This window comes from Symphodus melops (genome assembly GCF_947650265.1).
Source record: "Symphodus melops genome assembly, chromosome: 2".
Lineage (NCBI taxonomy): Eukaryota > Metazoa > Chordata > Actinopteri > Labriformes > Labridae > Symphodus > Symphodus melops.
In genome coordinates, this window is record NC_136692.1 from 30,219,837 (window position 1) to 30,244,903 (window position 25,067).

Consider the following 25,067-nt stretch of genomic DNA (forward strand, 5'->3'; position numbering starts at 1 on the left):
TGACAGTACATATACAAATGATTTAATTTAAATAATCAATCTATGCACACTTTTTATGTAAATACTGTTAAACTCTACCTCATGTTAATTACCACATCAGTCACAAAAACATTTTATTATTATGTTACTTCAGCATCTTTTGCACTACTCACCACTGCACTATTATCTTATTTAGTCCAATACATATTCAAATATATATTTATTTTTTAATAATAATAATAATAATAAGAATAAGAATGTTTTATATTTAATAATAACAATATGTATGTTTTCTATGTATTATTAAATGTGTATATATTCATGTATTCATATTTATTCATACAATTATGATTTAATAAAAACATATTATTATCTAATTTACATATTAGACATTGCTTATATGTGTTTGTTGTAATATTTAATGTTGTACGAAGTGTGTGTCATCACACAAAGCCGATTCCGATTCTGTCGTAAAAAACTACAAAACCCAGAAACGTCCGCGGTTCGAATCTCTCGTCGATGATTGGTCGACCCACAATCCAATCCCCTGCGCGGAGACGTGTCCCACACTCACAGCACAGTCGAAGCATCCTTCCGTCATGGCGTCTGTTTGGGCTAAATCCATCGGCAGGCTGCCGGTGCTGCCTGTTATCTGCCTCCTGCTGCTGTGCCTGCCGCCCGGGGGAGGACAGAAGAAGAAGGAGGTAAAGCTCTTCGCCCTGTTATGTTTATTTGACGCGCTGAGCGTTGTTTTTGTGATTCAACGGAAGGAGTGTGGTAAATGAAGCTAGCGACGGTTAGCCGTTATAGACAGGAAGCGCGTCGGCGAGACGTCGTTACCAGGGCAACTTTGACGTTGCCCTGGTAACTAAAGGAGCAAAAAAGAATAAACAGATGGCGATTACAGTAACTTACGTGTTTACATAATCATTAACGCCACTGTTATATTCAAGATGGGTTTCACTGCGACCTTTTTTTGCCAATGAGGGTTTTTATTTTGGTAAATATTGTCGGCAGGAAATGCTGCTCTTGTTTCCGGTAACTTTACAGTGACGTGATACGATGCTGCCGAGGATGTGACAATAACCCGCAGCAGCAATAACTAGATAGGTGCTGCTGCTGCATGCTAGCTGCAGGTTTGCTGGTTGTGCTGGTTTGGTCTCTTCCTGGTTTTGTGATGTGGTTTTCTTATTTCTCTGAAATGAAAGTAGGCCGGTTTTTCAGAGGAGGTGAGGAGGAAGCTTGTGGTTTCTCTGCTCTGTCTGAATGTTTAATCCTCCTGTCTGTGATTGAAGTGACTCCACATTATAATTGGTCGGTCATTTTACTCTGAAGATACAACACAGGATGACCTATTTATGAGGGATGTAAGGATTCATTAAACTCACACTATGATTCTCTCCTGATGTATGAGACTGTCGACACATTATGAGGGACACAGTTTCCTTCTGGGGACTGCTGACTCGCTTGTTTCATGTCTTTATTCAGTCGACACGGGGAGGTGATGGGAGCTTCTCATCATGCTGTCCATGAAATGCTGCATCATGTTGGTTGTGCTCTTTATACTTCTCTGTGTTGTTGTGATATCTGCAAACAGTTTTCTGACTTTGTCTGTTTTCTTCTACGTCTTCCTCTTTCTTTTTCTGCTTCGGAGAAGACAACATGCTGAGAATATCCAGAGCCTTCTCTAAACTCATTTGTACAAGTCCATCTCCATCTTGATTTTACTGCACTTCATTTAGGATGATGACACAGCACTGACATAAAGGCAACTATGAGCATAATAGAAGCAGATCATTTCCTGTGTGACAGGGATAATCTCCTGCTGTGAGGTGCATATGTGAACAACCAGGTCAGGGGACGTTCATGAGCAGGCCTCCTGACATTATTAAGTTATCTCCATATGTGTAAAAAGTGTTTAGTTTTTGTCCTCAGATTGGATGTAAGTTGGTACGATTGCTGCATGCCTCGTCTCGGTCTTTAAAAGATGGGCGGGATATCGAGACATATACGAGGCATTCAGGCATTAAAGTGTTTGTGGGAAGGATGAACATTTAAGAGTCCGTCTGTTCTGGATGAACATAGAAACAAAGCGTTTCTGTCACAGGTTCTTATATGTGACTCTGTGTGAGAGCGGAGCTGTGAGCAGCCGTTAACCACGTCGCTGAGCCGCCGCTCTAAAGTGACCTCGTCTACACATTCCCTCTCAGCTGACTTTGCATATAAATAGAAAGTAGATTGAGTGGACAAATCGCAGACTGAAAAAGGAGAGGACGAATACATGACAGGTGAATAAATACCTGAATGAATGGGAGGAAATTGTCAAGCAGTGGTGGAAGAAAGAACGAGACCCGACTGAGTGGAAGAACAAGCTGATGAATAAATGGACAGATTAACCACAGACGACAAAGTATTTGAACGAGAGAGCAAATGAATGAATAATTGAGACTGACACATTTGCCCTCCAGCAAACACTCACACACAAACACTCACACACAAACACACACACACAAACACACACACACAAACACACAAACACACACACACAAACACACACACACAAACACGTTCTTTCTTTTCTAATTTGGATGCGGTGCGAGGTGCATGTGTAATGACTGTGTCACTCCAGTGGAGTCTGGAACAATGAGCAAATTCTTTCATTTCTCATAATCAGGAGAGGGGACTGTGTGTTGTCTAAATCAGAAGGTTGGTGGTTCGATTCCAAGCTCCTGCAATCTATGAAGTGCCCTTGGGCAAGACGTTGAACCCCCCCCCATTTCCCCCCTCGAGCAGAAGCCCGAGTGTGTGGCTGTTTGTAAAGAAGGTGAATGTGGCTGGGACAGAACAGATCCCACCTTTCTACGGAACGCAGCGTCGTGCACGTCTACATGTCTCGTGTCTATGTGGAGCTCCCAGTGGGCCTCCATCCACAGTGCTGGAATTCACTGAGTGGATCACCAGTACTTCACCATCACTTAATTAATATGAAGGTTGAAAGACGTGATGACGGCGGAGTAGAGTCGCAGTACTTTAGACAAACAGCCTCTCTCTTTTTTACTACGTGTGTTAAAGCCTGTTTGAGTATCAGAAAACATCAGTTTTTATAAAGTGGGGTCCAGTGTTTACTGTTTTTTGGTTAAATCAATGAATTGTGTTTTTGTTTGCAGTCCACATTAGTTTCATCTTTCACGTATAGACCTTTTGATCGGATCACAGATTTAAGTCCTGGATCGGATCTTTTTTTCTGATCAGCAAAATGACTCAGAACAGAAGCATTTAGATCCTTTTTGTATTTATTTATTTATGTTTTTTTTTTTTTTTTTAAGATTTATTTTTGGCCTTTATTGATAGAGAGAGGAAGGTGGATAGTCGGAAGCAGGGAGAGAGCAGGGAGAGGCATGCGGGAGATGGGCCACGGGCCGGACGCGAACCCGGGCCGCCCGCGAGAGGAGCAAAGCCTCGCTATATGGGACGCGCGCGCTGCCGCTGCGCCACCGGCGCCCCTATTTATTTATGTTTTTAAAGATGCAAACCAAGTGAAACAGAAACAGTCCAAACAAAGATCCGTCAGTGAGTTTAAAGTTTTCATTTTGTACTTTTGAGTTAAAAACTTCACCTGACTGTAAGTTCTGAAAACTGTCTCAACATTTCTTTTAACCTTTCTGCTGAGGGACCGCCAGCTGACATCAGTGCTTATTTTCAGCAGCACCTTGTTTCACATTCACAGAATGACACCGGGGAGCGTCCCATTATAGCCACAGTTTGCTGTTTGGCGCTGCCCGACTCAAGGACACCTCTACATTATCTAATGAGTGACAGGAAGAGCATCTCTCAATCACATATATCACGGCTTCAATGCATCCCGCTGTCGTGCATCTACCTCTCCGTCACTGACATTGCCACTGTCTTCAAAGTTAGCCTTCAGTATTTCCTCAACAAAGATTAAACTTTGAAATATTTTGTAGCGGACTGCAGCTATCCATCGCATAATTACATAAGCACAGGCACACGCAGGCAGAGTGCGTACTTTCAGGAAGCCACAGGAGGGATATTGAAAGTTTATAATGTGAGAATCATTCTTTTCCAATTGCATGCCCGGGGCCGTGGAGGAGGAAGTGCGAGAGGTGGAGGAAAATCTTATTTAGTTGAAAATGGACAAAATGGTGAGGCAGCATTTTGTATTCATATCATTGCAGTCCTTCTTCCACTCGCTGCCCTTCGTGCTCCCTGAGCCAACACTAACTTTGGCTGTAAAATGGGAGCTTGTGCGGGAAGTTAACCAAGGCCGTCCTCACAGTTAAAATATCTTTGGCTGCATTCATATGTTTCCCGTCACAGTGCTATGAACTCTGGGTAATAGTCTGCAGTTACGCCCACTTACGGACAGGGTGCACAAAGGCCTCCAGACGATTGGACGGTGGGACAGTCCTGAGTGAGAGAGGGCGTATACCCCACCGCCTCCGAACAGCCATGCAGCTGCTCGCAATACACGACCAATCGTGGTATCATGGTCGTACGCACATACAGGACGCGGCCCACTTGAAAATAGACAAAATGAGTCTTACACATCAGATTGAGAGGGGCTTTATTTTTGTTTCTTCAGATTTGACTTAGATTCGGTGGATCGCCTGACACGTTGTAGACGTGGGATAAGAAATCCATTCATTAAAATATCCAAGTTTTTTTTTTATTGGACGATTAAAAAAACAACAACTGGATTTGTTCCCCCGGGATCGTTCATGGTGACGTCATATCTGAATACAAAAAACCCAGACGTGATCCGAGAGCTTCTGGAAGACTAAAGGAGCAGTCACTCATTCAACTGTCTGTGTGGAGCTACGAGGCTAGTTCGCTTGTTAGCTTCTGAGCTCAGGTAATGAACACATAAGCCACATAGGATAGTGGTTATTTAAACACCGCAGGTATTTACTTCCTGTCAGTAAACGTGTTTGAAGTTGAGAGCCGCTGACGTGACGCTCGTGGTTAGCATCCCGCTAGAGCTAGTTTTTAACAGGATAGATGATAAAAATACTGACTGACATTTCTCTCCTAAACATTATTCATGATATTATATTCTGTCTTACTGTATCATTTCACTTCAGTTTTGCTAAAAAAAAAGTATTTAATCACAATATCAATTAAATTGGCGAAGAAGAATCGTGATCAAATTGAATCACCACAAACGCACATCGTCCCAGCCCTCGATTGTAGCGTCTGTTTTTAACTCCTCCCCTTTTGTGAACCACTTCAGAGCGGTATTCATCATCTTCTTTCCTACGAGGACGTCGCCGCTGGTTGTTAATTTCACAGTGTGTGCATGAGTGTAACAGAAGAAGGCCTTCCAGTAACTTCATTTTTAAGGCCCCTTTTATTTGTTTGATATAAATTGACTCCTTTGTGTTTATTATTCATAGTCTCTCTGTAATACACTGAATTGAAATGAGAGCAAAACACTGCTGGGAATGTAATGAAATCTGAAAAAAGAAAGTACAACGTACGGAGGCAGTAACATAAATCTTGAGTAGGAAGGAGCTGTTGGAAGCTTGAATTTGTATTAAAAGTGAGCAGAAGGAATGGACTTCATTACAACTCCAGACGGCACGGCGAGATGGAGATCAGTGAGCAGCGTCTTCACTCGCTTCATCTGATGCTGGAGAGAAGCCATGTAAAGTTCCACTCCTACACCACACTTTTTATATATGCACAGAAACCAACGGGCTGTAGGTAACTATCACACAGGACGCTAGATTAGGAGACGTGCAGAGGACGGCCTGCTTCTGATGGCCGCTAACTAGTGGGCCAACGGCAACCAGCTCACCTTTTTTTTTTTTTTTTTTTTTTTTGGCAGTGAAATTACAGATCAGGAAAGTTCAACTTTATATTTAGCAGCAAAAGTGTGAAAAACAACATGAATGGGACTCTGCTGTCCCATTGGCTCCAGGTGTGTTCTCCCATCAGCTGCAGAAAAGTCTGTGTTCACACATGCAGCTCCTCTGGCAAATATCAGAAGGTTTAACAGGACAGCGACCCTCAGCACACACAGCCAAGAGAGCCGAGCAGCGGCTCCTTGAGTGGGCCAGCCAGAGCCCTGACCCCCCCCCCCCCCCCCCCCCCCCCCCCCCCCCCCACCTCAAAGGTGATGGAAGTTTGTTGCATCAAACACAAAAAGAATGTAATTGGTGCCAAAGGTGCATCACCAAAGTCTTGAGAAAAGTCTTGATTTTTTTTCTTCTTTTTTTTTCCATAAAAATCTAAAATTTAAAACTTTTTCCCTTACAATTATAAAATTACAAAAACTTACAACAACATAATGTAATCCATTTTAGATTAATGCTATTGAAAAAGTGAAGCGCTGTGATGAGCTTGTTTATGTGGTTTATCCTCCTAGCGCTAATGAAGACAGATGTAAGAGTGGGTGAAGCATGAAGACTAAAATAGAGTCTGATAGGAGAAGTTACAGAGAAAGTTCAGAAGCAAGATTGTCACAGACGTGGGGTAAGAAAGAAAAGGGAATGAAGAGGGACGTTTGGGTGGCAGTGGTGGACCCCTGCCTTCTTTTAAATCAGGCTACACGCCCCTCAGGGAGTGCAAGAAATAGTCATGGAGGGAGAAAGAATATTTATATCCCTTCAGTGCTGCCTCGTTCATCACCCCGGCTCTGCTAGATATTATATCCAGCTTGTGTTGTGTTTCTGTCTTAAGGCTGACTACAGCACAAAGAAAGAACCAATGTAAGCACTTCGTAGAGTCAGGGGAGGAAAAGAGAGCAAAACAGTCCAGGGCAGCGAGAATTCTATATCAAGAGAGTTATATATCTACAGAGAGATGGAGATTGCTTCCACAGCCAGGGACCGGTCTAATAAGTGGATGGGAATAATAAGAGCGTGCTACCTCTGCACACAGAGGAACAATAAAGGTGTGGGGAGAGCGTTCAGGGCCTCAGCTGAGCCACAGGCTGAGTTGAGGCCCGGGCTTATGAAGCTAAACACTGTGTAAGCACTATTGACTGTGACCTGCTCATTGGAGGATAAAGCACAGCTCACTGTTTACACGCTGTCTTTAGATGTGATGGTGCATATTAGGTTTAGAAGTTTAGCTGTGGGATGTGTAGTTATCTGTTTCCTGCTACTCGCACATCTATGGAGACATTTAAAGGTCCAGAGCCTGTCGTCCTGCTGCGAGGACAATGTGGACAGTCAGTTTGTCCCACGCTGTTCTGTAGGTGCAATCAGGCTGTCTGACGTAGATAGATCCAGCAGAGGGCGCTGTCATGGTAACTTGACCATTTCCTGCACTTCTGACCTCAGGAGATGAAGACCGTGATGTGACTTAGATGAGGGAGACTCGCTGCTTTGATGGAGAGACACTACAAAGAGTTTTCTATCTGAATTTATGGTTTTGGAGGATTTAAAAAAGAAACCTGAAAATCAACTTGAACTGAACGTTGATAATGATGGAAAACGACCTCTCGCACTCACTGAGTGAACGCGTCAACATCGCAGCATGCAAAGACAGAAGTTTGTGTCCAAGCAACGACCCCGTCTCCTCCGTCGTCTCGCAGTTCGAGCAACCCACCGTCCGATGTAGAGTCTGAGTGAAGTCTTCACGTCTTTATTTACAAGCACATAACTTCTGCAAATAAGATATTTACATTTGTTTACAACAGGTGTTTGTAATAAGGATAAAAACACATTTCCTGTTCTGTCTTCTGTAGACTCTTCTATCTCAGGATTGTCTGAGCGCTCTGAGTGTCGTGGTCAGAAGATGTTTGACCGTTAGCGTGTTTTATTCAAAGTTGTAAAGTTATGGAGGAGGGGAGTTCTTGACCTTTGACCCCTGTGGTGATTTTGATCGACGCTCCGTTTGTCATTTTTCATAGTTTCTTAAACTCCTCGTGTGTTTCCCACCTTCACATCCTTTAGTTTGATTTCCGTCTCTTTGGTGATATTTGTGTCGTCATAATCTAAGCGTGTATGTGAATGCTCAGCCTCATGAAAATAAATGTGGATCTTTCAGGAGAGATTGTTTCCAACCATCTGCCCTTCTTAGAATGAACAGCACAGACCGGCGTGATGTGGGCACATTTTGTGCACTGAAACGTTTCGGTGTTCTCTCGGTGAATTCAGCGGTGATTTGTTTGGATCTCGCTCATTAGCCGTCGTCATCTGAATTATTGATGCGGCAGCGTCAGGCCTGCTTTCTTCATGACTGATGGCCTGCGTTCCCAAGTCATTTTCCTCCTCTGTTATTCCTCCCTCTCCTCCTCCTCTTTCCACACCCCTTCCCAACACTTTGATAACAAATTTTCTGAGTGGCAAAACCATTTCCATCTCCCCCTTTCCCTCCGCCGTCTCCTGTCTCCACTTCTGTTCTCGGCGCACGCCTTTAACATTTCTTCATTAGCACGGCGTCCCTTTTAGTCTGCCGTTGTCCGTTGCTTTTCTCCTTTCCTTTTTCTCCCTCCCTTGTTCCCTTCTTCCCTCCCCCTCCTTCCTCTTTTGCCATTTCCCTGACATTTCCTGGGCTCGTGTCTGGGCCGGTCTGAAGGAAGTCAAAGGTATTTCCTTGCTGTCATGAACCTTCAGTTCTCTCTCTCTCTCTCTTGCTGAATGAGTCATTTATTTAATCAGGTAGTCACTCACTTACTCAACATGTCATCCAGGTATTTATGCACTCAGTCATCCACTCACCCAAAGCCCATTTACATTCAGATATGACTCCACATCAACAGCTAATGAATCAGGACTGTGTGGGCTTGTCTCTAATCAAGTCAGACTCTTCAACATGTTCAGTGATGTCATGTGAAGGGCGGCTCGCACCGATGTACCTGTAATCCTGCCTCTGATGGCAGGTGGGAGGCGTTGAAAAGCCTCCAACATGTCAGTGGAGACACAACAGGGTGTCCCACCTTGAACCGTCAGTGTACGAGCCGCCATAGTTCTCCTCCTCTCTTAAAGGGGAAATGATGTCACACAGCTCTGCCCCCCCCCCCCCCCCCCGTCTTCTCTTCTTACTAAAAACCCATTTACAATTTCTTCTTCTTCAACCTCCAACTTTTTCTCCCTCGCCCTGCATGACTCGCCTCCCTCACCCCTCTTGATCTCTTCCCCCCCCCCCCCCCAAACGATGACAGGCCTCGCCGTACAGCCGATACGAGGTGGCACATAATCCCGCTGTGTGTGCGGGAATGTGTGTGTGTGTGTGTGTGTGTGTGTGTGTGTGTGTGTGTGTGTGTGTGTGTGTGTGTGTGTGTGTGTGTGTGTGTGTGTGTGTGTGTGTGTGTGTGTGTGTGTGTGTGTGTGTGTGTGTGTGTGTGTGTGTGTGTGTGTGTGTGTGTGTGTGTGTGTGTGTGTGTGTCTGGCTCGTGGCTGATAAGACGTCTCACTCTTATCCTCCCAGACAGACCTGTGTCGCTGTGATGGTTTGCAGGCCACACACACACACACACACACACACACACACACACACACACACACACACACACACACACACACACACACACACACACACACACACACACACACACACACACACACACAGATTAATACACTCAGCTGCACTCACACACAGACACTAATGCACGAGTACACACGTTTACACATATGCACAGACACAAACACACTCGTGACTTTGTACTCGCTTGTTAGATTGATAGTGGAGCTTTTTCCTAATGCTGTGTACTTGTCCCTGTGTGTGTGTGTGTGTGTGTGTGTGTGTGTGTGTGTGTGTACATGTTGCCTGTCACAGATATCTGATGATTCTCTCTTATTAAACTCTCAGTCTTTCTGCTTCACTGACAGAAAGCCTGTTAACACTCGGCACAAGGCTTAAGCTTTGTGTGTGTGTGTGTGTGTGTGTGTGTGTGTGTGTGTGTGTGTGTGTGTGTGTGTGTGTGTGTGTGTGTGTGTGTGTGTGTGTGTGTGTGTGTGTGTGTGTGTGTGTGTGTGTGTGTGTGTGTGTGTGTGTGTGTGTGTGTGTGTGTGTGTGTGTGTGTGTGTGTGTGTGTGTGTGTGTGTGTGTGTGTGTTTTAAGGACATGCCTTATTGAAAACACTCGTCATGAAACGGTCACAGTAGAGCAGCGTGGGGAAAAGAGTCTTTGGGCCTGATTTACTAAACGTGTGCAAACTTGATACCAGCAAAAACATGTGCTGTCTGATGTGCTAACAGTGTGCAGTGAGGATTCTTTCATATGAGCTAAACAACACGCACTGTTCATTTAGCACTTTAGCCTTAATGAATATGCAACACGAGGCGTTTCTGCCTCAGCGTGTAAAATACTGGGAGGAGAAAATGTAAAGAAGTGAAGTTAGTACACACAGTGTGATTAACCAGGTAAAGACTGCTGTGATGTGTCTGAATTTAACCCCTTTGAAAAGAACTAATCCAGGAGCCCGAGTGTGACGCACTGCAGGCTGCAGGTAGGAGGAGACATAGGCTCAATAAAAGACCTGTTCACATGTTTCAATGACAGAAACATAAATTATATGCTTTTATTTTGTATCTTGTTTCAATAATAGTTTAAAAGAAACGCCGTGATTAAACTATAACTGAACATCCACAGCGTCTGCATTCTAAAGAATTTCAACCTTGACATTATGTCGTCCTGTTTCCCTCTTCTCACCAACATTACATTTTAAACTGGACATTTCATTTTCTCCGGTTACACGGCCCTGTGTGCGCTCCAGAGCGCGCTCGTCTCTTCACTCTACAGCCCCCCCCCCCCTCCTGCTGCTGCGCTGTGTGACGCTTGAACGGGGGGCTCACCATGCTTTTACCCCCAACTTCAGTACCTGTTGCCAGACACAGCGCTGACCAGCTGATCGTTTCTCTCTGTGGTCATTTCTGTGAATGGGCGCGTACGTGACTTAAGAAGCTTCTGCTGCCAGCCTCTAGTGGACGCTCGATGAACTGCAGGTTCAGTGTGTGTGTGTGTGTGTGTGTGTGTGTGTGTGTGTGTGTGTGTGTGTGTGTGTGTGTGTGTGTGTGTGTGTGTGTGTGTGTGTGTGTGTGTGTGTGTGTGTGTGTGTGTGTGTGTGTGTGTGTGTGTGTGTGTGTGTGTGTGTGTGTGTGTGTGTGTGTGTGTGTGTGTGTGTGTGTGTGTGTGTGTGTGTGTGTGTGTGTGTGTGTGTGTGTGTGTGTGTGTGTGTGTGTGTGTGTGTGTGTGTGTGTGTGTGTGTGTGTGTGTGTGTGTGTGTGTGTGTGTGTGTGTGTGTGTGTGTGTGTGTGTGTGCGCGCATCTTTAAACCTCGAGCCTCGTTTGGTTCATTCTGTAAAGCCCTGAAAGAAAAAAGTTCCAGAAGTGTTCATCCCCCTCTGCAGGGTAGCTTTGAGATTTATTAGGAATCATATTTCTGTCTCAGCTTGACTGTCTAAATGACACACACACACACACAGACACACAGACACACACACACACACACACACAGACACACACAGACACACACACACACACACACACACACAGACATGATGAAGTGGAGCAGTTTAGCATAAAGCTGTCGTCAGGATAAACTCTAAATGTCATTTTGTGTCTCCCTCTCAATTTCTCACCTCCCCCCCCCCCCCCCCCGTCGTACCTGTTCTAACTCTATCTCACAAACAATGGAGTGGCAGACACCCAGCCGGCTGCATGAAGCCATGATGAGGCTTTTCCTTCTTGTTCATTCTCATACTGGTGTTAGCTTAACCTGCTACACTCAAGTCGCTCATGTCCTCCAGATCCACTGTTTAACAGTCTTTAGGTCCTGACACAAATGAATAACTCCTGTTCTCTGAGAGAATCCATCATCTGTATCAGTTTGCACGACCACCGCCGTCCTCATCCATGCCCAACCTGCTCCGACCTCCACCTCAGCGGACATGAATAGGTGCTGACGAGCTGACGTCGCCTTCTGGAGCGACGGCGCTCCTGCCTGTAAGCGAGGGGGCGTGGCTTTAGAGCGAGCACTCAGGGGAGGGGCTGTTTTCTACAGAATGATGTTACTTCTTTAAAGTTAGTTCTTCTGTGAGTTGGAGGCAACTTTTAACTCATGAGCTAAAGAAATGCTTTATCATCACACCTCCACAGGTGAGTGAAAATAAATGTCATCCTGATTTCATATTGTGATTTATAGACGCCGTCAGACTCCAGCAGCTTCCTGCGTGCTCATCAGTGAATGTCAGACTTTCTAACAAGAAGACAATCTGTAGCTTTGCTATCAGAGCTGCACAACATGGAGAATTCTTTAAAACAAGGTGGTCATGGTGTCTCAGGGTCTGGAGATCCGCTCCTCCTCCATTTTTGAAACGTTTCATTGAAGGTCGAGTCACCTGTTGGACTGTTTTCATGGTCAAACATGAGTGACGACGTCGTCCAGTCAAAGATGGAAGTTTGTCGTCCACATGTTGGAGTGAGGGAGGCTCATGTGCTCAGAGGAGCAGGCGTCATGGTGCTTTGTGACGCCGACTCTTCAGTAGTGTTCATTAATGCAGTGACTGGTTGGCTGTTTGCTGTGGGACCTCCAAGCAGAGCTGACTAATCCTTGACCTCTGCGTCCTTTACAGTCTATCTGTGAACTGAACTCAACGTGCTGCACGCCAGGTGGATCTGTCCATGTGACTGCAGGAGGAAACAGGAGTTCACAAAGTCTGCACAAGCTTTAGTTTTTGTTTGTTTGTTGCAACAAGGGGTCAAAAGTAGCAGCATGGCGTGTTAAAGTCTTTCTGCCTGATATGACACATCTCAACATGTGTGAATCCCTGTAGCCCTCTCTCAGCCCAAAGTGCTTCCACCAACCAAAGCAGCACACGCACCCCATTAGCACTTTGGTGAGGAGAGAAGTACCGACACAATCTCAGCCTCGCTCCACTTTAAAGAGGAACATCTCCTGAGATGAAACACTAAACTCCTCACCCCCCGCGCGCGGCCGACGGTCCACGTCTCTAATGAGGAGCTTCATTTGTGATGATTGTTGCTACCCTTGTTTCAACCAAGTAACTGGTGGTCACTCCTCTTCCCAGCTGTTCACATCACTGACCGGCCAATTAGTCTCTCCAGCCGAGCCGGACGCCACTCTGCAGCTCGCTGGCCTCGGAGAAGTCCCCTTCCTGTTCCTCACAGGCCATGAGGCTGGGGTACTTAGACGTGGACATGTGCACTTTTTTCACGGGGATAAAAAGAGAGCGCCGTCTTTATAAGCAGCTCGATGTGAAGTGAGCTCGTTAGTCGCTACGCCAGCTCATCATCCAGCCCAGGTTCTGATCCAGCAGCAGCACTCTCCGTGTTTTCATCAGGCTGCATCCAAAGTGGCAGTCTTCATCACGCACTCCTTCATCGCTTGTCCACTTTGCTTTTCCCCTCAAACTGCTCCGGACTCTTCGCAGCATTTTAATGGAAGGTGAAATTCAGTGGGATTAATCAGTGTTTGTTTCTTTTTGCATTTGAAAGTCTTTTCTTTCTCTGTGGGGGAGAAAGAGCTCGGTGCTGTGCGTCATTGGAATAATTCAGCACTTTGATTTACACACAGCGGCAGACTGGGCCAGGAAAGATTCAAGAGTCAAATTCCTGCACAGCTTCAGAAAACAACAAAAGCTTCTGGACGAGTCATGAACAGGAGAAATGTGAAGAGAGGGATGCTGAGGTCCACTCACGGTGTCAGAACCTGCAGGTGCTGCACTTAGCCCAGACGTGATCCGTCCGTCACACTCACTTTAATGAGCAGAAGAAATGAGCAGTGATTCAGAGAAGCTTCTGTTTCCAGTGAGCTCAGCTCCTTCCTATTCTTCCCTGTGTGATAGGTCTAATGAGACTGAGTGCTCACCTGTGCAGGTGTGAATAACAAATGTGGAGGGCTAATAAGGCTAATTAGGAACGACTTAAGCTCCCCTGTTATTAGACACCAATACTAGTGTTAGCTTCCAAAGGCTAATGAGGTAGCATACCGGGCCAATTATACATTTATTCTTAATATGCTTTTATATGCACCGTGCACTGTGAGTGTTAGAATGAGAGCGGGCTGCAGGCTGGACGGGTGCTTAAAGACGGAGAGAGACGGGAGTAAACGGAGGCTTTAGAGCTAAAGGTCACACACACACACACACACACACACACACACACACACACACACACACACACACACACACCCAGCTCACCTGGGAAGCAGAAAAGAAGAAAGCTGCTGTAAGTCAGAAACACTCTCAACTCCCTGACCTTCAGTGAGTCCACTGCCCTCACGTCCACCTCTCCTGTCCGCCTTGTTGCTTTAAACGTAAGCCGGCGGTCGCCACCTCTGTGCCTCCCCGTCTCCTCTCAGCTTAAAGCTCCTTTTTTCTCTTTTTAAACAGCAGTTATTTTCAGAGCAGGAGTGAACCCGGGTCAATCAGTCCAGACCTTTCTCCGCTCTCATCGGAGGAGGAGCCAGCTCAGTGCTTTGGGAAGGTTTTTATTGAGGCCAAGAAGTGTTTCATAAAATGTATATTTGTAATAAAGCGTCAGCTCTCAGATACGATACCTTCCTCCGTCAGAGACATCGGAGTGCATGAAGGATCGCCCTCCTTCTCTCACCAGCAGCTCGCTGCAATAAGTAAAGGTTATCTGCAGAAGAAGATGATGAAAAATGTGCATTCTTCTTTCATATATTAGAGATTATGGTCCACAGCGCTCACAGAAAGCTAAAGATGCTGGGGAAGCGTGACTTGAATTTAAAGAACCGTGTAAACAAAGGCCGACCGAACTCTGAAGCCCGGAGGCTCGCCGCTTCAACTCAAAGGACGCCATCTGCACTCGTCATTTTAGCATCTTCAATCTTTACTCTTTGGGCTTTTATTTTAGAGACAGAGTCAGAAACCAGAGAGAGAGAGGAAATGATGAGCAGGAAAGGAGCCACAGGTTGGATTATAAATCCAGGCTGCCTGCTTGGAGGAGCCTGGAGTGTTTCGTATACGCTTGTTAAGCTCTGGATACACTCGTGGAGCGTCTCTCTCTCTTCCTTGGGTTCCTGTCCAAAGTGTCTCCATGTTTAATGCAAGACAATCATTGGGACAAGGTTCGAGCTTGTGCGTCTTCACACACTTTTCTTGTGGTAGTTTTCATCTGGGCCCCACACTCTGCACCGAAGCATCCTGTGAATTCAAACCCATTTGTTTTCAAAGCAGGAAATAAAGTAACCGAGGTGTTAGACAGTCAATGAACGAGGAGGTGAGTGAATGCTTCCTCCCTCAGCTCACTTCCTCTCGTGTCCTTCCTTCCTAATTGGATTTCAGATGGATTAAGAAGCACGTCGCTGGACTTCAAGCTGTGTCGCTCTTCTTCTTCTTTCACTGTTTAATTAACGCTCGAGCTGACTCTCTCCATGACATGAATCAAACCTTTAGTCCCTGATCACGGAGATGTTTGAGGCTGGGCCCCAGCTGATGGAAACACATTTATGGGGAGAGGGTGACCCCCCCCCCCCCCTCACACCTTCAGGGGGGGGTCTTATCCCTGCCGTACACGGACGCTGTGAGGCACTTTTTTTTCTATTAGATTTGCAGCTAATGTGCACTGCTCTAAGCTCACCTTCCTCCTCTAACGCATGTAAATCCTTGAGGAAACTCATTTCACTTTGTTTTTGCAGATAATCGTGCGCTGGCTTCATAACAAGCTCCCGGCGAGCACAGTTTGTTTGTTTGTTTGTTTGTTTGGGGATCATTAGATGGCTGCACTGAAGCTGCAGACTGTGTTTTGTGTTGGTCAGTAATGACATGCACCACGACACAGGATGAAGCAGCCCGTGGACATGACGCATCACCGTCACACTGCATGACACCACATGTCTGCAGGAGTGAGTCCACACCTCGTTCCATCCTCGGTCATCCACATGACCGGTACGTCATCTTTCACATCCCGACCTGCTCACCTTCATTATTCTCTCCCAGCTGGTTTGTGTTCAGCTCGTCATCCCTCCTCATCTCCTTCCCTCCCTCCTCCTTTCATTATTACCTCCCTCCCTCTCCTTCCTTTATTGCAGGGAGCAGTACAGCGGTGACTGTGAGCCCCCTGAGTGTCCGGCTACACTCCCTGTTCTTCCTTACAGTTGGCTTGGCTCCTTGCCCCCCCCCCTCCCTCCCTCCCTCCCCAGCAGTTTCTTATTGGGATGCCTTTATAACTAAATCAAAGTGCACAGATGCCCCATAAACCCAATTTGAGCCCCCTGCTTCCCCAGAGAAATGATATCTGCAACGACAGGAGGAAGAAAATCACAGGGGGGAGAAGAGCTGAGCACAGGTCGAGCTGAGCGAGGGAGAGTTTGACCCGTCCACACGCCGCTTTTTCTAGATATTCTCCAATCACTGACTCAGGAGGTGCACCGGACTCAACATTGTGACGAGTCCGAGGAGCAGAATCTAAAGTCAGAGGGAGGACGTGCTGGCTGCTGCAGCGTCTTCAGAGTGTCTGATCACAGAGGAAGAGAGCGCCATCATCCGTCCAATGATTCAGAAGTCCTCGAGTGAAGGAGCGTCGACAGGACGCCGTGGATCCTCTCCTTCCTCTCAGTGAACAGGCCGCAGGTTTGGAAGATGAACCGACTCCAGAGCTTTGAACAGCGAGGTGAAACCAAAGCAAACCTGTGAACACTGAGCACCGCACACTTCACTCCTCGGCTTCATTCTTACTGCGCCTGGATCTGCCCCTGTTCTCAGGTCTATTTTACACTGTTCATGTATCAGGTGTCGTCTCTACCAGCTGCTCGGTCTGGGGTTTGATCCCCAGCTCCTGCAGCCACATGTCCAATGTGTCCTTGAGCAAGACACTTGACGCTGTGTGACTCCGGCTGACAGCGTGTGAACGTAACGCTCGGTTACACTCCACAACCTCACCCTTCAATTCGCTCTCAGTCCTTTGGATTTGTTATTGATCAATAAACCTGAGATCGATCTACAGCATCCACAGCGCCCCCAGTGGAGAGGGGTGTCATTACAACAACAAAAAGGCTTCCATTCAGCATTTCCTAAAAGCCTTAGCGGACACAACGAGGCAACATTATCCACGATGAGAAGTCTGAGAGACTGTGAGATTCAACATGGACTGTCATTTCATTCTGTACATTTCTCACACATCCCACCTTTAAGCCACACACACACATTCATTCATTCATCATGTGGCTTCTCAGCTTTAAGATGAGCCCGGACTCTCCTCCTCCTTCCTGCCGTTTCAAAAGTCCGTCAGCGTTCAGGAGTTAACTTGATTAAACCCGGAGACACCCGAAAGCAGCGTCCACAAAAGACGCTTCAGGGAGAGGGGATGACAGAAGACTTAAAATGTCACTGCCTGCAAGGTTTAGAGAGAAGCCGTAATCTGTGAGCCCGGGAAAAAAGAAGACACGCGTATCTTTAGATATTCTATAAGCAGCACATAACGGCTGCCACTGATGCTGGAAAGATGTAAACTTCAAATCTAATCAGCACAGGGTGACAGAGGAGGAGGAGGGGAAAAGCTTTGATTTTAAATAATTGTTATTAGGCAGATAAGCTGACAAATCCCCCCCCCCTCCCCCTCCCCCCCTCCCCCCCCTCCCCCTCCCCCCTCCCGTGACAAGTCGCCGTGTTTCTGCAAAACGCAGATTATGTGCTGACAAATATGGAAGCACGCTAGTTTGATCAATGGAAACAAAAGCAGTGACAGGCGCTCTGACTCACACAGACACATCACGCCGTGTCAACATCTTTCACTTCCTGCCTGTTCCTCTGATTGCCTTCTGGGCTTCTGACTCTTAAAGCAATGCCTTCTGATTGGGCCAACTTGCAGTTTGGAGTTTGTGACAGACAGAGGGGGGTTCTGCAGCTTTTATGATATATATCCAGACCCCCGACACACCCAGTGAACGTGACCTCCTTCCCTTTTCAAACTCCAGTGTCCTGTTAGCATGCCGGCTAACTTTAGCTCCCTTTAGGCCAGCATGTCGGTAACATTACGAGAACAGAACATCGTTTCCAAGCAGGCGACAACGTACTGAAGCAACAATGAATAAAACGTGTTTGTAGGTGTAAAATGAGATGGACTGTAACCTGTGATGCCAACCGCCATAAAAGAAGCAACAGAAGAAGAAATGACAGATGTTCATCGTGACCACCCATGAGCTTTTTTAGACTTCTCAAAAAAATCATTCAAATCCAAATAAACGTGGCGTCTGCGTGGCGTCTGCGTGGCGTCAGCGTGGCGTCAGCGTGGCGTCTGCGTGGCGTCTGCGTGGCGTCTGCGTGGCGTCTGCGTGGCGTCAGCGTGGCGTCAGCGTGGCGTCAGCGTGGCGTCTGCGTGGCGTCTGCGTGGCGTCTGCGTGGCGTCTGCGTGGCGTCTGCGTGGCGTCAGCGTGGCGTCTGCGTGGCGTCTGCGTGGCGTCAGCGTGGCGTCAGCGTGGCGTCAGCGTGGCGTCTGCGTGCCATCAGCGTGGCGTCTGCGTGGCGTCTGCGTGGCGTCTGCGTGGCGTCTGCGTGGCGTCTGCGTGGCGTCTGCGTGGCGTCTGCGTGGCGTCTGCGTGGCGTCTGCGTGGCGTCAGCGTGCCGTCTGCGTGCCGTCTGCGTGCCGTCTGCGTGCCGTCTGTGTGCCGTCTGTTGTGTCGTCTTCTCTCTACACGCCCTCGCTGGTTCTGCTTCGCTCACCTCCTCCTCACGCTACACTTCTTCCCTCCCGTCACTCATCACCTTTATGTTCCTCCCTCCTGCTCTTCAGTCTTCCCTCCTCTTCCTCTGAAAGTATGTGCTCATCCTCCACCTCTCATTTGTTCTAACCTCGCCAGTTTCTTTTGTTGATATGATTACCAGAAATTGACTTGCAAGTTTTTGTTGGTGTTAACAAAGGGGTGTGTGTGTGTGTGTGTGTGTGTGTGTGTGTGTGTGTGTGTGTGTGTGTGTGTGTGTGTGTGTGTGTGTGTGTGGGTGTGTGGGTGTGTGGGTGTGTGTGTGTGTGTGTGGGGACGGAGTGGGAGAGGGATGAGTCTTTGTTCCTTGTTATACGAAGCCAATTTCCAGTAATCCCCCTTTGAATGGGAGTGTTGGAAGAACGTGTATAGGAGCCTGATGGCCACAGCTGAATCCCATTCACTCACAATAGAGTGCTGTTTAGAGCGCTGTGAGCCGGCGACTGACGATTGAACAAACAGTGTCAGCGTGATGGCAGACCCAGCCCCTCGCTCTTCACACACCTAAAGGTGCTGTCCGAAGGTTTCAGCACTGTGCAGCCCCGTCACAAGCAGCAGCTCCGGCTCACTGCTCAAACACAATAGGTCACTTTGATTTTTCTTCCTTTATCTGGAGGGATGGGGATTGAAACCCAACCCAACAGGAAATCATCAACATTAGAGCTCATGGATACTCTGTGTGGAGTCTCGTGAATCCTCTTCATGTTCTCCTCTCTGCTGTGAAACCTGCACTTTCCAGGACACACTGCAGACTGGTGCATATTGATTCTTATAATATTTTTAAAAGAAAGAAGCTTGAGACCAACAAATACCGTTCAATTAAGAAGTGAGAGAAGACGGGAGGAGACTGAAAACAACAGCCTGATGAAAAGTAGACATTAATGTCAAACTCAAAGGTCACATGATCTCCTCCTCTTCAGGTGAAATCAGTGTCCTCGCTCCTCTTCATCATGTGTGTGAAGTGTGTTGTTGTAAATCCACTCTGATCCTGTGTTTGATCATGTCTATAAACCCCTCTATGTCAGCCCTGCTCAGAACAGGCTGTTTCTGTGTCTGTAGCTTTAAATATGTAAATGAGCTGTGTCTGGCCACGCCCCCTCTCTGGAAGGGCTCGGGTGTACTCGCTGCTTTCTGGCTCCATGTCCTATTGTTTACGGTGAGAAGGCAGACTCAGAGGGCAGAACAAACACCTAGCTGTGGGAGTGTCACCCACCTGGGGGAGGGGCTACTGCCCTTTGTGATGTCATGAAGGGAACATCTCCAAACGGCCTGTTTGAGCACACATTTAATGCAAAGTGGAGCAGGCAGAAGACGGAGAGGATGGACTTCTCTCATCATTGGGGGGTTTGGAGACAGACTGGAGACACATGTTAGAGTCAGAGGAAGATGTTGACGTGTGTTTTAGATTGCGTAATACGCGACCTTTAAAGGGATCGGGTTCAAAGGAGAAACAGGAAGACTCTTCTCATCTCATTTTTGTCCCGCCTCGCCACTCCACAGGTTGGCGTTTCCACTTTCATGAAGCGTCCCAGCTGAGTGAGAGAGTCACTGTCTGTCCTCCGCTCTGCCTGCTTGCATCACAGTGACTGACTGTGATGCTCATCGCTGTGGCCGTCATCAGCCTGATACCCTGAACATCACCTATCATGCCCAGTGTAACGCCGTCCTGCTGTGAGGTCATCAGAGGTCCTCTTCTACGTCCTCAGGCACGTGATGCCACTCTCCTCTCGCCGTCCTCTCTCTCCTCCTCATGCTAACTTTTATCTCCTGTTTGTTTTTTTTGGTTTGTGATTCTTGAGTAGTTTCATTGATTCATCCTTTAATCCTCCTTTTAGCCCCGATATGTGATGCACACATCAGCGTAGTGACTTAGCCGTGTGAAGCACGGGGATTTACTCCGAAGGAGAAATTAGACACGAGATGGAAGAGAGGAAAAGTCACGTCGAGTAAAGAAGGAGAGGAGCGTCATGACCTTTGACCTATTATGAGTATAGGTGTGTTGTGTCAGATTAATGAAAGGGGATATCTGCAGTGTGTTTGTATTGTACACACACACACACACACACACACACACACACACACACACACACACACACACACACACACACACACACACACACACACACACACACACACACACACACACACACACTAGATGTGATTCATGTTGGCGCCCTCTGTGCTCATTCAGGTGGAAAATAAATGCTTTAATGGTCTTAGGCTGTTTGGACCTGTGTGTGTGTGTGTGTGTGTGTGTGTGTGTGTGTGTGTGTGTGTGTGAAGGATAGAGAGAGAGATTAGCAGCTGGAGTGAGGCGCAGTGCTTAATTATTTAGCTACTGTCTACTTGAGCCGATTCTTGCTAACTTGTGGAAAGAGGCATGAAGGCGGGGCGGCACAGAGAAACGCGTGCAGCGCGGGAAGACGTTTGTCCACTCCAGCTCTGCATAAAAGTCCCCGAACGAGACGAGAAGAAATATGCAGGTGTGTTGTGTTTTAATAGACACAGCTAAGTCAATAATACAGAAGGATGAGTCACCTTTAACCTGTTTCACTGTTTAACTCACACACACTTCACCTGGAGTTTCTCCTGCCAGACCTCCAGTCTCTAGTCCCAGTCAGCTGATGTCATTCAGCTCAACCAATAGGAGAGGGAGGGAGTGACGTTTGTGTCCTGTGGCTGCTGCACGGTGCTTGGACAGTCTGCACGCCACCACCACGATCAGCGCTCGTTCATTTCTTCTCACATGCAGCCGTGTGATGCTCACCATGTGTGCTTCCTCCTTCATTCTGTCACACAGAGCTCCGCCCCCGTCCTTCTTCCTGACCTGACCCCGCCTCCCTCATCCCGTTTTCAAACCTGCCGCCAGTTTCAGGCGACGGCTGTCCGTCATGAGCCTCGACGTGCCGAAGATTTCTGCCTCTGCTGTAGCGTGTGCTAAATGTTGCTGCGCTGGTGGTGGAGTCTTTTACCTGTTTCTCTCTGTGAAGCGTCTCCAGATGATGTTGCACCCTCAGCACAAATGTAGCTCTGTGAGAAGAAAAGAAATGGTGTTAATTACAATGTGCGTCTCTAACGGAGAGCCGTGTGTGTGTGTGTGTGTGTGTGTGTGTGTGTGTTTATGCAGTGTGATCAGCGAGAGGTTGGAAAACAACAAGTGTTTCATCAGCAGCCTCGCTGTTTCATCACCTGGCTGCTCCAGTCTGGCAGATATGATGTGTGTTGAGACGAGCCGGCGCCCTGCTGAGAGGCTGAACCTGAAGACGCTGTACACACACACACACACACACACACACACACACACTCATGACTGTAGTCCGCTGTATGACTCTGTTCTTAGAAGCAGCTGAGCTATAGAAAGCGTGTGTGTTTGTGTACACATGTAGCGGTGTGTTGTTTACCTTTTATAGTCGTGTTCCAGCGCTGACTCTGTTGTGACCTTTACGCTAAGCCGTGCCGGATTTAATCAACAGCAGCGGTCTCCCTACACACACACACACACACACACACACACACACACACACACACACACACACACACACACACACACACACACACACACACACACACACACACAGACTGCCCAGTCAGGTGAATAATGGTTGGCTTTGCTGTATTCCACATACTTTGTTTGCACTCCATTATTCAGAAAAGGCCACGCGTCAAACCTATTAAAATCTAGATCTAGCGACGGGCGTGCAGCAACAGCTCGCCGTGTCTTTATAGAAGGCGGAACAAAGAGTCGGCCTTTTGGACTGTTGTGGAGAAAGTTGAAATACAGGATTTAAAGAAACACAGTTTGTCAGGAGGATTGTATGAACGGCATGTCTCTACTCAGCTGCTCCAAAGTGACTCAGTTTAACTCAGTCATTTCATTTATTAAAGGGGACATATTATGAAGTCGACCCACAACATGTGAAATAAACCCGTCCAGTCCTTTGTGGTTTGTATAAGTCTGACCACACAGAGGAAAATGCTCTGTTTGAAATGTTCTCAGTTTGTGACATCACAAGTTGGATTCTGGTCAATAAGCCCCTCCCCTCCCATGGTACCTCCTCTCATGGACTCCACCTCCAGCCTAGAGCTAAACTTTAACACAGGTCCGCCATTTTTATTCTCTCTACAGAAGAGTGATGTCTACTGGGAAAACTCAGGGGGCGGGGCTTATAGCATTTAAAGAGACACACACACCAAAACGGAGCGTTCAGAGAGAGCTGGTTTCTGCAGGGTCACAAACCTCCTCTGCTGCTGGATTCTTGTGATATTTGGACCAAAGCACAGAAACACAGATGTTTCATTCAGAGCACAAGGGGGCGCTGTTTGAAAAGAGGGAGAATGTGTCCCCTTTAACAGAGACGACCAGCAGCATTATCAACCTGAAACTCAAACGTCATAAACTCTGCTCTGATAAATATTAGAGCAGAAGAATCTGTGTCACAAAGTCTACTCCAGGATCTGCTCTACCTATCAGATAACTGGACCTTTGAAGAATTCCAACATGGAGTCCAAACACATGCTGCTTCGGTTACCTGTGCGTGTGGCCTGCCTCTGTATGTCAGCTCTGTGATTGGCTGGTGACCAGTGCAGGTTGTAGCCCCTCCTCTCGCCCAATGACATTTGGGATTGGCTTCAGCCCCGTGACCCCGTCACCTTCTGTCCTGGGGGGGTTTCTGCCTCTTCTTCTGTTGGACCCTCTGAAATAAATAATGCTTGCCTTTGTAGTAGATGATCCTAAAGCGATGTGTCCTCCTCTCTGCCCTTTCCCCCGTCTGTGCGTTCAGAATCTGCTGTCGGAGAAGGTCGACCAGATGATGGAGTGGTCGTCCCGGCGTTCGGTCGTCCGGATGAACGGGGACAAGTTCCGTCGCTTCGTCAAGGCCCCGCCCAGGAACTACTCTGTCATCGTCATGTTCACCGCGCTGCAGCCTCAGAGGCAGTGTTCTGTCTGCAGGTACACACACACACACACACACACACACACACACACACACACACACACAGTGTAGGTCACAATCTGCCTCCTGACCTGATTTCTCCGTCCTCTCTGTTCTGCGCTGAGTTGACTCGGTGATTTAAAGTTCAGGGACACTGAAGAAGTGTGTGAGCTCAGACGTCTCTCTCCAGCTCCGAGAAGAAGAAGAACAGAGAAGCCCTCTCCATCAGTCTTTATTTCTATAACACATTTAAAACAACACGGATGACAAAAGTGCTGACCAAGCAACAACAGAAAAACTCACTGTGAAGACAATAAATGAAATAACATAAAGAGTGAAACACATGAAAAAAACAAAAATAGGAGTGTGCTCGGTGCAGCACAGGAAGGCATCTAAAAACAACACCTGGTATATCACAGGTATGGATGTGTAGACTCGCACAGCTCAGGAAACAGGTCAAACAGCGAGTCTGGGACTCTCACAGTGCGATGGTTGAGTTCCACCAACAGGACGTGCTGGCATGCACGTGCAGCCGCTCACTATATAAAACACACGAGGAGCTCCTCTCACAATATAAAACACACGAGGAGCTCCTCTCACAACAGCCACGGCGTGCAGACATGAACCCTCAGACATCCCTGAACATGCTGTGAGTTCAGCACCATGGACAGCTCCTCCACCAAACGGACAGTCCTCAGCTAACCACGTGAAATGGAACGATTAAATGAAACGTACAATAAGTCGAATGTAGAGCTGAAACGATTCCTCGAATAACTCGAATAATTCGATTACAAAAATTCATCGAGGAATTTTCGCTGCCTCGAGGCTTCGTTAAGTTTTTTTTTTTTTTTTTTTTTGCGTCATCAAAACTTTGGTATGAGTATAAAACACGTTTAATGTAGCTGCAGCTACCCGCTCCTCTCTCTTAGATACAGACACTTCAGCGCTAACACACACACACACACACACACGCGAGCGCGGCGTGCCCCTTTTAACTTTTAGTCAGCACACAGTTGATCCGTGATCCATATGACCCAGTCGGGAACACGTGATCCGGTCAAACGGTCGGCTTTTCTCCGTTCACTCTCTCCGTGTTTGCAGCTAACATAACGATAGCAACGTCCTCTCACAGTCTCGGTCATAGACACGTCTCTGGTCTCTGTAGTCTGACAGAGATACACTTTTAACAATATACAGGCTGATTATATTAAATTTCTAATGTCTTCAAAGCTAAATCAAGAGATAACCTGTTTGTGGAATAATAATTTAGCAAATATATATTTAAAGTTTCTCAATTTCCTTATCTGACATAATGATTGATTCTGTGATTGATTCAACAGAACATAATGCTTTCTCAATTAAATGTACTGTAACAGATGTGTAGGCTACACAAAACACTATTTGCTATTTCAGCCATTAAAACGTGTTTGGCCTGTATTTTTCATCTACCTGCCGCCTTGACCAGTGAATCAGAAAGTTTATTTGGGACCCTGTCAGTA

At 47.0% G+C, this 25,067-nt stretch overlaps 1 protein-coding gene across 1 annotated transcript in view; it reads left to right on the plus strand.

The window, feature by feature from the left end:
• The first annotated feature begins 521 nt into the window (after positions 1–521).
• LOC306818843 (dolichyl-diphosphooligosaccharide--protein glycosyltransferase subunit MAGT1-like) overlaps positions 522–25,067 on the plus strand; it is a 31,176-nt gene continuing 6,630 nt past the window's right edge. The window contains exons 1-2 of the mRNA XM_079336564.1: positions 522–683; positions 23,416–23,585. Of these exons, the coding sequence (XP_079192690.1) occupies positions 579–683; positions 23,416–23,585 (275 nt within the window). The 5' untranslated portion in view covers positions 522–578. The remainder of the gene's footprint in view (positions 684–23,415; positions 23,586–25,067) is intronic.